This window comes from Podarcis gaigeae, assembly GCF_964106915.1.
Source record: "Podarcis gaigeae genome assembly, chromosome: 4".
Taxonomy (NCBI): Eukaryota; Metazoa; Chordata; class Lepidosauria; order Squamata; family Lacertidae; genus Podarcis; species Podarcis gaigeae.
The window spans coordinates 33335466-33353602 of NC_139677.1; the positions used below are offsets into that span (position 1 = coordinate 33335466).

The 18137-nt window shown below is 41.5% G+C and overlaps 1 protein-coding gene across 1 annotated transcript in view; it reads left to right on the forward strand.

Moving 5' to 3' along the window:
* Positions 1 to 1315: 1315 nt before the first annotated feature.
* The window catches only part of AFF3 (ALF transcription elongation factor 3), a 223992-nt gene continuing 207170 nt past the window's right edge, over positions 1316 to 18137 (forward strand). Inside the window, exon 1 of the mRNA XM_083735433.1 lies at positions 1316 to 2030. Within this exon, the coding sequence (XP_083591559.1) occupies positions 1951 to 2030 (80 nt within the window). The 5' untranslated portion in view covers positions 1316 to 1950. The remainder of the gene's footprint in view (positions 2031 to 18137) is intronic.

The following is an 18137-nucleotide window of genomic DNA, read 5'->3' on the forward strand; positions in this document are numbered from 1 at the left end:
CAGAGTTGCCCGGAGCCCACCCACTTGTCCACACATCAGACAGCAAGTGGTGGAGCAGAGTGGACCTGATCCCGATGGCTGTGGAGGAAATCACTGGCGGAGCATGGAAGTCGAGGAAAAGCAGACTTTTTGAGTTTCTGTTCCATGGTCTCCTGGCTTTGGAGGCACTGATACAGCTCTTTGCCAAGGGTGCAAGGGAGTCAAGGTATGAACTTGAATGACGTCCAGCTGTGGCCCTTGGAGGTAAGATAGCTTGTTAGCTTTGCAGTTTTATTTTGTAAGGGTTTCAAGGTGTATGCTACAACCAGGCCTTTTTTTAAAAAAAGCCAGAAGTCACCGGAACTCAGTTCAGGCCCCTCTCAGGTGGACACCATTGCCATTATAAGAGAACAAGGGAGGCATTCATGGTGAGTCCTGGCACCTCTTTTTCTAGAAAAATAGCATTAGGTACCACCGGGGGTTTGGTTTGATATATCCACTATTTTCACGGCTCCTTCGTCAGTTGTGATAACCATCTGCATAGTGGGAAACAGTTTGCTGTAAAGCATAGATTTGGAGTTGGGGTTGCGACCCCTCTGGACATTGTTGGGTTACAAATCCCATAATCTCTGGACCATTGCAACCAGGGCTGATGGGAATAGGAGACCAACAACACCTGGAGGGCCACAGGTTCTCCATCCCAAATTGCTTCACCTGATCACATTCAGGGCTATTTTAATTTGTACCGGCTGTGTACTTTCTGACTCAACTGGGTTTACACACGTGACCATTCCTAAAATGCTGATTTGAGGAATGTATTGCATTATTACATGATTGGTTGCTATGGGACTATGGCACTTGGGAAAGGTGGGTTCTGAATGGCTGAGCTGAATATTAAATCCCTTTTTGTCTGTGTGTGATGCGTCAGGCGTCTAGAGTCTCCTTAGCTTTCCAAAGCCTATTATTGCTCATTTATTTTAGAAAAGGGAAAATTGTTAGGCAGGAGATTCATTTTTATGGAAGTGGGATGTGCATAAATCTGGAAATATTTGGACAGGGAGAGACGCCTGGAAGTAGACGCAATTACTCCTGACTGGTGCTTTCCCTCACCTCAGAAACAAAATAAAAAAAACCCACAACCCTTTCCCCTTGCTGAAGGAACCAAATGGCCCCTGTCTGAGACTTCTGCCTTATCCCCACGAGAAAGGAGTAGGTGCCTGTGGGGCGGTGGGGGAGGGGATATGGGCATATTTACATTATTATTCTGACAGAAAAGTGAGGGAGCTTCAAGTAAGCGGTGCTGATTTCTCCTGAGCATTTGTGGCATTGTTTTGCTATCACCTCTGGTTCTGAGCACACCGACGCGCAGCGGATTTCCGTTGCAGTTAAAGAAAAAGCGAGCGAGAAAAGAAAACCGCGAGGGTTGAAGCGCGGAAAGGAAACAAAGCGGGGACAGAGAGGAGAGAGAGAGAAGCAGAAACCGGGCTTCTCTTGTGTTTTTTTGTTTTGTCTGTGCGTTGTTTTTTTTAAAACCACATGGCTCCTCCAGCGAGGAGCTAGCCGCTGAGGGCTGCTGCTGCTTCTGCTGCTGCTGCAGCGTTCCCAACGAGGGCGCCAGCTTGAGCGAGTCACACGCTGCACACATCCCCGCGCGCTGGAGAGCGAGAGGGCGAGAAGAGCGCGCGCAGGGGAAGGAAGGAAGGAAGCGGCCAGAGAGAGGCGGCTGAGGGGAAAGGCGCTCCAGAGGAGCGAGCAGCCGCTTGCGCGGGCCAGCGGTGGCGCTTCCCTGAGAGCGAGGCGGGGAGACGGTTTGCAGCCGCTGCGTCTCCTCCTCCCTCCTCCTCTCTCAGGGAAGAGGGAGGGGCGCACGGAAGGCCCCCCCCTCTCCGTCTCTCCTTCTCCTCGCCCCTCGCCCACCCGCGGCGCTGCTAAGATGCACCTTGGGCGCTGCGCGGTTGCAGCTGAGCAGCGATGACATATCCTTCCTCCGACCTCACCATGGACAGCTTCGACCTGGCTCTCCTGCAGGAATGGGACCTGGACTCCCTCTGGTGAGGATGCCGTTTTAAACTTGGGTGTGCGCGCGTCTGTATATGTGTGAAAATCGGTGTTGCTGAGGGGTGGCCGGGTGAGGGTAGGTCCTCCATCTCACTTCTGCCCCAGAGTTTTAGGGGAGAGCAGGAGACAGGGACTCTCCTTTCATGACGAAGGGCCACACCTGGAGGCAAATATTGATCATCATAATAAAAGAGTATTCCATTCTTACCCTCTCCAATAATTTCCGCCTGGCTTTCCTTCTTGCAGGGAACCCCCCCCCCCCGTGCGCGCCCTTTCCATCCTTCAGAACTCACTTGGGTCTGTGCCTCATGTCGTCTCTTGTCTCTACACCCTGCAGCTCCTATCACTATCCTCTCCTTTCATTTTTACATTTTGCATTTCAGTTCTGCTCTCCCCTGCCCTGCATCCTCTCCACAGCTCTACTTGCCTCCTCCTTCTCTCGCCTCCTTCAACGTGATTGTTTTGCTCACTGCACCCCTCTGCTTTCCCGCTTCCACCTTCTTCCTCACCTCAGTTTGGCTCTGCCTTCCACCATCCCAACTGCTGCCTCTCAGTCCATTCATTGCCCCCATTTTTATTTCTTCAGCCCTACCTGCCCATTCACCCTGGACTGTTCTTGTGCCCTTTCCTGTATAAATTACTGCATTTCCAAGAAGCATTTGGCAGCGGCCAGAAAGCATTTCTAGAAATATTGTTAATGACTCCAGGTGGAAAGCGCTTCTTCCTCTTCGCCACCTTCCAAAGCGCTTGCGGTCCAAAGCCCGGAATGGGTCCAGTAGTTGGCAGCTGATGCCATCTAGTATATGGATTATTGCTCCCTAATTTTTCAATCTGCATTTGTATTATTAGTACGAGAGTACTCGTGTCAGCCGTGAAGGTGGTGTGTGTGGTACTGCTTTGTGCCACTATCAAGTGTCACTTCAGACTGTGCTGGTTTTTCTGTTGTATACGGCCTTTACAGTTTAATCTTTTTTATATGTGCTTCAAAAGACAGTTAAGTATATACATGAGTTGAAATGAATGGAAATGGTTGTACTATGTTGTATCTACGTTCTGGGTTTTTTTAAGGCACACAGGCTTGTGTGCATATTACAGCTAGTTGGTTCTTTTTTCTCAGTTCAGATCAAAGCTGGTTTTCGGGAAGACGCATCAAAACACAGGACAGATACGGATTGCAGCTAATGTCGTGGACACAACTTCTCAGACCAGTGGTGGGGAATGAACTGGATGTAGAGTAAAAGGGAGTGTGCTCACAGCCACAATGTGTGTTAGTTTAAATTTTTGGTCATGTGTATCTTAAGTCACCCATTGCTTGCTACAGGAGAGTTCTATTCCTTCCCTGCTTGTCCTTCCTTTCAAAGGATTCTGTTCTGGTGCTACTATTACTCTTTGTGGAGTGTAGGAATTTGTATGATGGTGGCTGGATGATGATGAGACTGACTTTCTGGAAGAAGGGAAACCTTTGTAGTCTTATCTCTTGTTGTACTGGTATGTTTAAGAGTTGTCGAGTGGCCTTGGAGGCCAGGGTTCAAATCCCCACTTGGCTATGAAGCTTACAGGGTGACCTTGGGCCAGTCAACCAACTTTTAGCCAAAACTTAATTCACAAGGTTGTTGTGAGGATAATATGGAGAGTGGGAAAACCACATGCCACCTTGAACTCCTTGGAGGAAAGATGGGCTAGAAATGCAATAACAAAATAAATATGCAGTAATTCATTTCCTTAATGGTACACGTGATCTACTTTCTGTTGATATAGAATGTATGTAGTATTTGGTGATACGTTTCTTCCCATAGAACATATATCAAAATGATCTGGGCAAACAAGCCTGATAGTGAATTTTCCCTTTTAAAAAAATGATATTGTGATCATGTCATGCATGCTTGTTTAATGTTGGATCTTTTAAACCCAGACAGTGGCTGTAATCCTACACCAGTTATATAGAACTAAAGCATTTATTTCAGAAGAAAACCCCATTGAACTCCTTGGAATTTTAAACAGCAAATTTAATACACAATATGTTACTAGCCTGCGAAAGTTAGTCATTATAGCTTTCCTGATGGAAATACTGTGGCTAACATTATGTGTGTTTTTCATTGAGAAATACCCATTCTTGACTTACTGCTAAGCTATAATGATTACTCCTAGATTGTTTTCTGTTTTAAAACTCTCAGATCCTTATAGACTGTAAAATTTAGAGGGGTTTATTTATTCAACAAGAAGAGGAAGGGATGATAATATTCAGGTTGTATTGCTTTCTGTGGTCAGAAAGGTGAGGGGAGAAGAAAAATTGAGGCTGCAATTCTATATCCACTTAACTGGGAATAAGTCCCATTGAACTCATTGGGACTTATTTTTAAGTAGACATGCATATAGGACTGTACTGTTAATTTCCTTTACAGTGGAAATTGTGTTCTTTGCAGACTGTACTTAATATTGAAAGTAACATAACAAAACTAGTCAGGAGGCTAGTTGAACTCAGAAAGTATCTAACCATAATTTGCTAAGTAGTCTTGGGTATTATCTGTCAGTAATTCAAATTGTTTGATGGTTCTTAAGGATTTAAAATGATGCTGGTTGCCTTATGTGAATATCATGTATCTGCCTAGACAGCAACCCAATGGTGACACTTATTAGGCTATTGCTCATGATTGGTCTGCAAGTGTATTCAAAATTAGAGTCCCTTTGTATTTCATCTAATGTCACTGATTTTTCATGCCTTGTGCCTATTGTACTCTTTCATATATCACAGAAAATCTATTAGTTTCATGATCACTCATCAAGTTATAGGTCACGTCACTGAATCGCCCTATTTTGAACTGAGCACTTTATCTTAGCTTTTACCACAAAAACAGTCAACATAGATGCAATACAGAGGTGTACGGTGTGAGCTACTTGGTTTGTTGTGGCAAGGCCTAAAGATAATTTTTATTCCACACTCAATTCTAAAATTGTCACACACACACACACACACACAGGCAGGTGTGATTTACCCTTTTATTAGAATCATAGAGTTGGAAGGGGCCTCAAGGATTATCTCTCTAATCCATAGGCAGCTATCCCATTTGGGGATCGAATCTGCAACCTTGGCAATATCAGCACCGCACAGTTGGGCTTGGCTTAATTGCTGATATTATATAAATAGCATTTTATCACAAAACAGGTACCTTGATCAATGGTTTCAAGACTGCATACGTCAGAATAGTGACATGATAGTAATAGTACTGTCAGTGGATATTGTCCAGTAGGGCTGGGCATTATATCGTCCAAAACTGGTTTGAAGTCCATATCGTGATATCAGTTTGATAATTTTTGACCAGGCAATATATTGCGAATCATGATGTGTGTGTTTGTGCACGCTTTCTCTGCAGAAATCACGATGTAGGAAAAACCATTAAGCCAGCCAATGCCTCTATGTAGCTCCATCCTTATTTCAGTCATCGCGATACGTCCGTCTATCGCGATGTTTAGCTGGTGATATATTACAATGTTGAAAACCAGATGTCGCCCAGTGGAATCTCAATATAGTAGGAGCAGAGAACCTTTTTCCTATGAAAGACCATTGACTTTACAGGAAAAGTAAATTTTGGGTCTGCAGTTCATCATGGAGTGCACTAGTAGAGCCCTTTTCTCTCAGCTATCCATGTCTCATTCTTCTCTTTCTCTCTCCGTACCACCCCATGCCTATACGCCACATGAAATTAGGCTGAGACGACATGTGCCCATAAGTCACAAGTTCCCCACCCCAGCCTGAAAGCACAGATATTGATAACTTTGCAGTTTCGCCACAGGGCAGTCTGCATGGAGAAGCACAGGCTTGTTTGTGATTGCAGGAAGTGCATACATGCAACACTGTCCTTCCCTCCCAATCCGTTATGGTGAGCAATCTCTTGTTATTGAAATTTACAGGATTCCTGCCTCCCAGGATGTGCTCCCTCACTAAGATAAACAACATGGATCTAATTTTAGGCTTTGTTGTTTTTTAAGCACAGTTGCTGTCCATCCCCAAATATAAGATGGGAAAATGCACACTTAGGCGAAAGTCATTTTGTGGCAAAGGACAACGCTCTTAATGTCTTAATTTTCTGTGCGGCAAGAGCAAGCCTTATTGTGCTTTGGAATATATTTATGATGATTGGGTACTTAAGCTAATGACAGAAGAGCTTAGAGCATTAGACGACTGCTTCACTTAAAAAGGAAAGCTGTCCAAATAGCAACCTTTTATAGTGCTTTGTAGTCATGCGTTTATGGGATACGGTGCGATTCTATATACGTCTACTCGCGCACACAGCTTTATTGCGGTCCATAGATCCATGTCTACTCAGAAGTAAACCCCATTGAGTTCAAACCCCCATTGAGTTCCAGGTGGGTGACTGTAGGGTGGCCTCCTCAGTCATTAGAATTATTTCTGGCCTCGTTAACAGTAGGTAGTTAAAATGTGATGAGGGAAACTAATAGCAACTGGAGAATTTTCGGTGTTGGTACACGCCACACAGGGATCAACTACATGGATATATTTTTATGCAGCATACATCAATATTATTGAACGTGTCCATAACATACACCGTATTGCTTGATGTTCAAAATGTTGCTGCTCTCATAGCTAGATAACTCCCATAGATGGCATGTTATTTCCCTGATAGGTTGCCAGTTGCAGAGTATTACGTAAAAATGAATTGATGCTGAAATGGCTGTGTTTTCCAGTTCTGCACAATGCGTAAGATGAACGTTGTATTCCCAGCTGTATTATAATGATTTTAGATGCCTTTCCTTTGAGGAAAATCTATACTCATAGTTCACTGTTGGGTAATGATGTAGTTAACGCTAAGTAATTGTTACAGCAATAAAATGTACTCTATGCATTTCCTGTATGCATTTTTTTTTAAGTGTATAATGTACAGTTTGTTTACAGTCAATTCACCACATTCTCCATTGACACACAACTAATATCTTAGTTGAAAAAGTGCTTTTACTATTTGGTTGCATCTTAAGTACACTTTACTACAGTTGTGCAAGCGCTTTAGAGAGTTGCTGCAAATCAGATTGAAATTCCAGACAAAATTGGTTTGAGGTTCTAGACAGAAATGTAATAGAAGCCTTGCTGTCTGAAGATTCCCTCTTGAATAAGGCTGCTGGTGCTTCCAGATGAGGGCTTAATACTGTAAATAGCTTCTTCAGATATTGAAAATGGGTCATTGGCAGCATGTTTTGTTTTTTTAAAAACTTAGTGGATTTTCTCCTAAAAGGGTGAACTTGAAGATTAAATGGGGAAAGGTACAGGCTGGCATTTTTGTGGCCTACATTGCCATGTGGAAACTTGCCTGCATGAGGAAAGGAGCAGCCAGCATGGTAGGATTCTTGCATACCACTGCCCTCCTGACAGCAGCCCCGCTGTCACTTATTGGAACAGTACAGAGGCACGGCAGGGTGGCAGCATGGTTGGGTCTGTATGGGAGCACTAGCCCAGCACATCTGGTACTTTTGCCCGTGCTCCTGCACAGCGCCAGCCTTTTGTAAGTACTACTGTCAGGAATGTGGCATTGCAGCAGCATCCCTCCATCCTGCCAACTCCTATGTGAGGAGCCTCCTGCATGAGCGCCAAACACCTGGAATGAACCAGAGGCAGTTTTAGAGCAGTGTGGCTGATTTCCCCGCACACTGGAAATTGTAATGTTCAACTTAATATTAGACCATTCCTTACTAGTGAGCAAGCTCCACTGAAATTGGTAGAAGCTGTGTTTCAGAGAAAATGTGGGAAAGAATTGGGCAGCATGTATTTCTTTCTGAGTACGGCTTCTATCTAATGGATGTTAGAAACCTCTTGAGATAATCTTCTGCAGTAAGTAAAACTTCGGAGCGTATGAAAGCAAACATTAAAATTTTCTTAAATTGCTTCACTCTTTGCTGTAATCTCTCCTGCTTGTAATAACAGTTAGGATGTTATCTTCATGAGGCTTTTTTTCTGGAATGCACATCCATTGGTGTTTACCATCTGCAGCTTAAGCAAACCTATGTTAGTCTTTTGCATGACAGAAGGATATCACAGTGGGGCCAACTGTCTGGGTTGCACATTACAGCAAGCCAAGGTTTATCCTAGGCTAAAGCCTAGGATTAGTGAGGAGAGAGCTTAATTATAAACCCAGATTTGGAAGATAGGCTAAGCCAAAAATTGGCTCAGCTCAGCATGGTGTGGCAGTAAAAAAGGAAGAACAATGTTAGTGTGATCAGGATTCTCTCCAGAAGCCCACACATTTGTGCTGTTCTAGTAAGCCATGGCTTTGATTACTGCGGCATGTGAACCAGGCCACTTTATTAATAGACTGCATTCATATGTACTAATGCTAAACCATAGTTTTGTGCTGTGTGCACAAGCAGAGGGGTGTGCTCACTTCCATGCAACTGAAAGGAGGACCCCAGCAAGGTTAATTTCATTTCCCATGATTCCTGTCTTGTTCTTTCAAACAAACTAGGGGCTGTGGTTTAAAACAAACTATGTTGAGTCAAACAAGGCATCTTCACAACCTGTGGTTTGAATTTTGCTTGCTTTGAAACTAACTAGAGTTTGGTTCAAACCACTGTCTCTGGTTTGTTCCTAAGGACAAAGCAGGAATCATGGGAAATCAAACAAACTATGGCAAAGTACTCCTCCAAAGGAGAGGGTTGAGGATGCATGCAAGTCCGACCGGCAATTCATTCAGTCTTCTTTTTGCTTGTGTGTGTGTAGTACTAAATTGTGGTTTGATATTATATGCAAACATGGCCCTGTATCTGTAAAAAACGCTTTCAGAGATAAGGACCATATTGTGTGGTTTGGAATAATGAATGCTAAATCTGTCTCTCAGGGTCTTGTTTTTCACATTTTTGTTTTGATGTTCAAGCACTTAAATTGCAACATAGGAACCTCATGTTTAGATCTTCTCAGCACTCCCTTAAAGCTGCTTTAGATTTTATGCACAATGATGTGATACAATTCTGCAGCGTAAATCATACTTAAAATGTTCCTTCTATGCGAAAAAGTTCCCTGCTTAGAGGAAACTTGCACATCAGGGGAGCTTCATGGCCGAGCATGGCTCTGAACCTGACTTTCAAGAAAGTGTCTGTACCACCATATATGCATGTTTGAAACATAATGATTGTGATCTATATGTCAGACTCTTCCCACATGTGCAAAGTTAACCTTGGCTAAAATCAAGTGTAACAAAGTTGGGAGTGCTAATAACTAGTGAGTATTTGTGTGCATAGGTGGGAATATCATTAGTCCAAATGTAGAATAGACCTTGCTCAATGTGCAAATCCGCTGTAAGAGAACTATAATGGCAGATGCAACACAAGCGATCAGTGGCCCCACCTATCTTAGCCAGCCTTCTTACAACCAGTCCCAAGAAGGGCAATGGCTGTCACCTTTTCTCATTCTTATTCTCAGTGTTGCCTTTGAATAAGTCAGTAGGGAGGAGGACAGGACAAAATTACTTGGCCCTGCCTGTCATTGGTTGTGGTTCCTCCTATCATTAGATCCAGCTGCACCTACTATTGCCTTCCCTTCCTTTTGTGCCCCCAGTCCCAATGGGTACCACCCATCACTGCCAGTGATAGAAGGTTAAAATGAACACAGTTCGAGTGAGTTGGAAATATAACAAGAATTGCTCACTTTTATTAGACCTACGTACATTTTTTGTGGTAGAAAACCCTGTAGAATATACAGGTTCTTATTTCTGAGTAAATATGCATAGGATCAGGCTGTTAAAGGTGAATCAATTTAATTATCGGCTTTGGAAGAGAACTTCATTGAAGGACAGGCTGAAGCTGCCATAGATTGCAAAAATAATAATAATAAAAATGGCTTTGGAAGCTTTTACCAACTCCTGTTGCTCATCTGTCCTGGCTACAGGAAGCTGCTTTTTCTGGCTGACGTTAATATTAAAATATTAAAAGCACTTTTTTTTTCAATCAAACATAAGTGAAAAATTCTTTCATATTAGTAATGGACATCATATTTGCCAGTGAAATGAAAGATGTTGTTTTAATGCTGTTAATGACTATAAAGCAGGAAAAGCAATGTCTAGCATGCTTCCTTGAGGCTATTAATTATTTACTTCCATCTTAGATATTTCCACGAGACTTTGCATCTTACAGATGTCTTCCTTTCCCCACTTTGTTTCTGTAACGCACAAATATTTGTTATTTGTTATTATTGAAAGGGCAATGCAGACTCCCTACTGAAGTTTTTGCAATGAATTTCAAACGTTATTTTTTACGTTTATTTTTGCTCTTCAAACCACTTCCCCAAGTGCTTAGTCACAATGGCAGAATGTATTCCATAGACAAGCCTTTTTAAACATGCTGTATAAACTAAAAAAATATAATTTATCCCAAGGCACAAATAAATTAGTCAAATTTCAGTTTATAGCTCAAATATATACACATTTCACACTATTTTTAAAAAATCTATTTAAAGTACATAATTGATTTGGTAAGTCACAGTTCAATCCTAACCATGTCTACTCAGAATTAAGTCCTATTGAGTTAATGGAGTTCACTCCCAGGTAAGTGTGTTTAGGACTGCAGCTACAGTTAATCATTTTAACAGAGCGATAAAAACGAAAATAGCCACATATGTGTATAGATTTGATTAACTTGGTCATTCTTAGCTTATTACCTAAGCAATAGCTGCTGCATATTTTCCACCTGCTGACACTGATTTTTTATATATATAAAAAACCCTTTAGAATTTAATATGAGAATGCCCTTCATATAGAAAGCTGTATTATATCATAGATAAAAAGTGACAGGGAATTCCCCCATTTTTTATTTCTTGAGGGTTAACACATTAACTTCTGGTTTTGGTAAAAGTTTGAAGTTTTGCAAATAAATAACCATATGGGTAATCTTATGTGGTCTGACATAAGCACCCCCTATATTTTCAATGGAAGTGTGTGAATAAGAGCCATACACAGGACAACGATGATTTAGAATTAAGGGCACATGGCAATTGTACATTTTGTTGCCTGAAAACAAGTGCACCCTACCTAACACCTCCTAGCACAGCGAACCTAGAAATATATTTTTTCTCAGCCAGAAACAACCTGAAAAATAGCACAGTTCATTGTGAAGTCAAATCTGCTAGGATCCAAGACACACTTGGCATACAAGTCTAGCTCCATGCATTTATATACAGTTCAGGAGCATCCATTGTAGTGGTGTTAGCCAAAGATGTCTATGGGCTTTCCCATGGAGGAGGACAGAGGGCGAAGAAAGAGCTGTGAGTGGAGGAGGGACCTTTTCCCATCCTCTGGACCCCCTGGGAAACTCATCAAGCCTGCTGTACTGGGAACTGGGTGTGGAGAGAGCAACTGAATGGGACATTGTTGTGGGCAGCCTGAGGACATCACCCTAGTCTAGGACATCACCAGCCACTTTGGGCCTGCCCATAAAAAACAAGTCTAGGCTAGAGTGATGTCCACTGTTTCCAGGAACTCTTCTTGTTGTGAGACTTTTGTGAGTGAGCTGAGAGTTTGGACCCTGCTTGGTGAGAAACCCGGAGACTAAGAGTGAGGGTGTGTCAGAAGGAAAATGAATGGACTTCTTGTTGTTTAGTCGTTTAGTCGTGTCCGACTCTTCGTGACCCCATGGCCAGAGCATGCCAGGCACTTCTGTCTTCCACTGATGAATGGACTAATATATGAATTTACTAATATATATTAGTAAGAGTGTACTAATGTAACATTTTTATACACAACTGTGTATTTTTGTAATGTTTTGTTTAAGCTATGTGTTGTTGCTTCAGGTTTTTTTGTACACTGCTCAGATCTATTTTTAATATATTAAGCTGTATAGAAATTAAATAATAACATCAAATAATCAAAACAATTCCTTCAACTGTCTCTACATTTTCATTACCAAATATAATGTTCAGTGCATGTGAGTCAAGTATGGAAGCACAGAGCAAAAACAATATCCTGTATGCACAAATATTTCTGTAAGCAAGATATATTCCTAAGAAAACATTTTGATCTAAACCGTTCTTCCTTTGCTGCTCCACTAGCTGGCCATTGCATGTAGCCTAGAAGGAACTGCAGGTAATTTTCAGCACCGAGAGGCACAGAACATCTATAGCTCCAGAATTTTGTATTACAGTAGTTGACTTTCTATTAGAGCTAATAGAAGGTGGTTCAAGTTTAAAAGCTAATTCTGATTTAATCTTGAAGGATACACAATGTAAACCTTTCATATTAAATAGCTGAATGCCTTAGAACAATCAGTTACATACCCAGAATTAACAGCAAAAGCTTGAAAGAAAGAAGCGTCTCTTATATATTTCCTGATTATCATGTAGTGTGTGAGAAAGAGAATGCAATTGCTTGCTTGCTTACAAATGCATTAGGTCAAGTCCTTAGTCTTGTGTTCACAGCAAACAGACACTAGGAAATCTATGTAATATAAATGTCTGGCTGTAGGAGATTCTATACAAGCTGATTACTAAATGACAGACTCATGATTCACAATGCACCAAATTCCTTTAATTATTTCGTAGTCATATATTCCCTTGTTTTATGAAACAGTCAAATAAATGCTTCCGTCTTAATTGATAGTAAGGCAGAGCCTGCTGCCTAAGGATCTCTAAATTTCTTTTCAGAAATGAAACCATGGTGCAATTGAGGACATTCCTGATTTGGTTTTGTGAAGGTTTCCAATTTGTTGGACAGCTCTTAATTTAGCATTGGCAGACAGAGACTACTGCTGTCAGAATGTATTTTATTGACACTTTGTTAGCTGTGCTCTGTGCTGACCTTTGACGAAAAGCCACAGCTGCCATATCTCCTCCAGGCCCCAGTGAAAGAAAAGGAAGAAGGTATGCTTTTCTTTCTTGTTCTTAAAAGGGAAATGAACCAAAATAAGAAGCATGTGAGTAACCAGAATTGTTAGCGCACACAAGAAACTGAGGTTGTGCATACACAACATTTTATTCTAGAATCAACAGAGACTGACTACGCACAGTCTGGATGCATTGCATATTTTTTGCCCGTGAAACTGGTTTTTGAGCAACCATTTTCATTCTGAAAATAAAAAAGAGCATTGCAGGTTGATTGTGCATTAGCCCAACAGAGTATCCATTTGAAAACATGAAAAGAGTTGCAGGCAGTCTTGGGAATGTGCATGTGTGTGGACACCTGGCCAATGACATTGTGGCTGTGTACATACCAAGACAACAATCACCGCTTCCTTTTTCATTCACCTGTGGCATGTGCAAGGAGGAAAAGGTGTGGGTAACAGACCCTCCAAGTGTCCCTATTTTATAAGGACAGTCCTGGATTTACAAAAGCCATCCCAGTTTCTGATTTGATCTCGGAATGTCCCACTTTTCCTTAGGACATCCCTATATTGGACCATATGGTAGGGTGTCCCTAATTTCATCAGAGAAATGTTGGAGGGTATGGAATAACTTAATAAAGGGGAGAATTTTCAAATGCATATCAAGTAACCACACCCACCCTTGCGAACAGCAGAATCTAGAATCAATCTACATTGACAGTAGCATGTTGAGGATGAGCACGAACGATTCTGGGTTGTAATCTGAAGAGGCAAATGAGTTTCCATGTGATTTTCAGCATGTTTGTATCTGCTCTCTTGGTCAAACTCAGAGTATTGTGACCTGACTCCCATGTCTTCTCTATTCACACATGGGCATAGACAAGATTTTTTGGGGGGCAGCCAAAGTTGTTGAGCTTTCCTTGGGAAATCAAAGTCACGGGTAAAAATATTCCATGAATAGGACATTGCGGGGGGCAGGCTTCTGCTTTGGGGGTGTGTGTGTCAGGGCAGAATGTCAGATAATTGAGTACTTTCAATAATATTTGTGGATCTAACCTGCCCCCCTTGGTTACGTCCATGTAGTCACATATAAAGTGGTGTGGTGGGAATCAAAAGGGGCCCTCAGGAAAAGTGCCTGGGATGGCTGTGTACATGCTGGGAAAAGGGAGGCAGAAGTAGTACAGTGAAGCTCTCCTCCCTTGTGTTCATCTTTAGGTGCAGAAACAAGACACCCCTCCCCTTTTTAACGTGAATGACACAGCCATGTTGTTGAGGCTGCAATCCTCTAGCTATCATGCAGCAAGCCCCACTGACCTCAGGGGGGTTTACTTCTGAGTAGGCATGGCTAGGGCCTTACTGAAAAGCATCAGTCTTTATTACATGTCTTAAAGTGGTACATTGAATAGTCTGTCTTAGGAAACATGCCGAACACATAGTTTAGAGGGGAAATGCCTGCGATAATAACATAGGCAATGGTCTTTAGATTATGAAGTCTTCAGGGCACTTACATTTTTAATTAAATTCTTTAGTCAGTTAATTGTTTTTCTTTCAAATCATGTTTATATGTTTAAGATAAACATTACGGATTTAGTGCATATTATATGCGAGCATATTTAATCAAGATAATTTCCCTCACCTAATTAACACAGACACAGTATTTATTGTATCGAAAATAATCTTAAATATGTTGCCTGATCGAAAGATGTGTGAATTGTTTACTTTAATGCCATCAGCAGTCAACACCCTTTTCACAGGTGTCAAGTCTGATTAAAATCCAATTAAAATCTAAATTTTCAATCAGCAATTAATGAATTGCTTGATTAATAGATTAATTTAAGCCCACTATTACTTTCTGTGCTGCTTTAAACCTAGCCTGAAACAAGACATTCAAGGACCTTTGACAGTGAGGGAGGAAATGGAGTCTGGTATTGTGAATAAAAACTTCACTGCTTTATGAGGCTAGAACAATGTCGTTTCCTTTGGGAAATTAGTTTTCTCCCACATGTTGAAGAAGGACAAACAGAAAATTAAGGATGAGCTGCAGTGGATCAGAAATCACTTTCTACAGAACTCTGCACAAAGGAGCAAGTTCAAGATGTAGCCAGTTTATGGCGTCTTCAATAAACGCGTAATATTTAAATAGATAAGCAAGTGGTTTCTCAATAATCTTCCTTTAAAAACCCTCTAACCTCAACTGTTGCATTCTTCACTGTCTGAGTAACAGCTCCAACTTGCTTAACTATAGAGCAGGAGATTTTCAGTGCCCACCTCTTATTTTAATAGGTACACAACTAGTGAATGTCGGATCAGCTGATCAGACATCTAAAACCACCTATGTAAGGAGTATCCAATGTACTGCCGCCGAGACCATATAACACCGGTCTTGAAAGACCTACAATGGCTCCCAGTATGTTTCCAAGCACAATTCAAAGTGTTGGTGCTGACCTTTAAAGCCCTAAACAGCCTCGGTCCAGTATATCTGAAGGAGCGTCTCCACCCCCATCGTTTTACCCGGACAGTGAGGTCCAGCACTGAGGGGCTTCTGGCGGTTCCCTCACTGCGAGAAGCCAAGTTACAGGGAACCAGGCAGAGGGCCTTCTTGGTAGTGGCGCCCTCCCTGTGGAACACCCTCCCACCAGATGTCAAAGAGAACAACAACTACCAGACTTTTAGAAGACATCTGAAGGCAGCCCTGTTTAGGGAAGCTTTTAATGTTTGATGTATTGCAGTCTTTTAATATTATTATTTTTTGGAAGCCGCCCAGAGTGGCTGGGGAGGCCCAGCCAGATGGGCGGGGTATAAATAATAAATTATTATTATTATTATTATTATTATTATTATTATTATTATTACTACTACTACTACTACATTTCAGATGTTTTGCACTACAACTCCCATCAACCCCCATCAGCATAGCCAATGGTCAGGGATGATGGGAGTTGTAGTCCCCATCTAGGGAGACCAAGTTGGCTATTCCTCACTTGTATTCTCAGTCACAGCTACCACCACCAAGGGCTAAATCAAACATGATGTGATACAGGGCTCTAGTGCAACAATACTTCTTCTCTTCACTATGAGGGCTAGTTTATGTAAGACTACTCCTGCAGCAATATGTTCTCTCTGATGTGTGAGATTTCAATATGGGGTACTTTTCAATCAAGAAACTCTCTCTTATCTGAAATATGAGATGGGATAATTGCATGACAAAACAGTACACTCCCCCCTCCCCCAAAGTACAGTGGTACCTTGGTTTAAGAACAGTACAGTTTAATAACAATTTGGTTTACAAACTCCACAAAACCGGAAATAGTGTCTTGGTTTGAGAACTTTACCTCGGTATAAGAACAGAATCTGAACGGTGGAAGGGCACTGGCGGCGGGAGGCCTCATTAGGGAAAGCACACCTCGGTTTAAGAATGGACTTCTGGAACGGATTAAGTTCGTAAACTGAGGTACCACTGTAACTAACTCCTTGTTTTTTTATAAATATTTTATTAAGATTTTTGAATAAAAATGCAAAGATAAAGAAACAGAATAACATATATCATAACATACTTTCTTAACATCTTTGGACTCCCTCACACCTCCCGCTCCCATTTGCATCGTTGTCAATTCTTGCCCGCAATTTATCATCTTGTTTACACTCTTGTGTCAAATTCATTTAAATATAATCTGTTAGTTCTCCAATAGATTTATAATTTTTCCTCAAACTTACTTATCATCTTAATTCCATCTAATTTAATGGTGCACAATTATTTATGATCTAGCATCCTTTCTTAACATTCAACCAAATTACAATGTTTTTTTAAATAAATCTTGAATTTCTTCCAATCTTCTTCGACCCTCTCCTCTCCCAGGTCTCGGATTCTGCCGGTCATCTCAGCTAGTTCCATATAGTCCATCAGTTGCATCTGCCATTCTTCCAGCGTGGGTAGATCTTGAGTTTTCCAATTCTTAGCGATAAGTATCCTTGCTGCCGTTATTGCGTACATTAAAAATGTTCGGTCCCTCTTTAACACCTTCTGGCCGACAATGCCCAAAAGGAAGGCCTCTGGTTTCTTAGTGAAGGTATACTTAAATACCTTTTTCAGCTCATTATATATCATTTCCCAGAAGGCCTTCACCCTAGGGCAGGTCCACCAGAGGTGAAAGAATGTTCCTTCATTTTCTTTACATTTCCAACTAACTCCTTGAACCAGTTATGAGATGAAGACCACAAGGACCTATTTAGCACAGAACTCAGAGTGATGAATGGCTGCTTGTGCAGGCAATATTTGAAATAGATTAGCTTAGATTAGATTTCTTTCCTGCTCTGTCCCAAGGCTTTTGGACATGTTATATAGCATTCTTATTTATCAAGAAAGTTTAAGTAAGCTAGACTGAGAGAGAGGAATTTGTCCAGGGAGCTGCTAAACTGTGCAAAGGATTTAGCTTCCTTCCCCATACTCAGAACTGGCTTTCTGCCTCCTGTACCACAAAAGCTATAGCTGGTTATAGTGGCAGCATGAAGCAATGGCTTATTTGGGCTGATTCTCATATATGTGGCATAGTTCCCTCTCACATCATTCCAAGGGGAGAATCTCCACAACCTGCTTAATAGTTAGTTTTCTACTATTCTATAACCAGGGAGGCTCTGTGTTCAAACCAAAACCTGCCTATAATTTTGACATGGTTTACATTTTTTGGTACAGAAAGTATTGGTTTAAAGTGTAGAGATGTTGTCTATTCTAAGTGATTCAAGAAGGTTCTGGAAGCTTCTCTGTGTGATACAAGCTGGTGCAAGCTGGAAGTTTCTACTCTGCCTAGAAAGGAGCAGAAGGTTCCTGATGTTTGGGTTATTCCTTCAGAAAAGCTAAGCTGGTTTAATCTGGTTCTGTTTCACTCAAGGTCATGCTGACTATAATAATAGGCCAGAAGGGGCCTGGGTTTCATTTTCTGTCTCTCTTTCCTTCTGGTGTAGTGTTCTGTACATATCGGTAGTATGCTTAAGTGCTAAGGTTTTAGTCTTATTGTAAGTTTAAGTCTGCTGGGTTTCTTATGGTCTGTGCTGATCCTGAAGATGTTTGAATTTGTGACCGTAACGTTCGTTTACCTTCAGTAGTAAAAAAAAGCTCTGCTGAATGAAGTTGATTGTCTTGGGTTTAATATTTTGAACCCTGCAATGTTTTTACTGTACAGTGGTACCTCGGGTTAAGTACTTAATTTGTTCCGGAGGTCCGTTCTTAACCTGAAACTGTTCTTAACCTGAAGCACCACTTTAGCTAATGGGGCCTCCCGCTGCCGCCGAGCCGC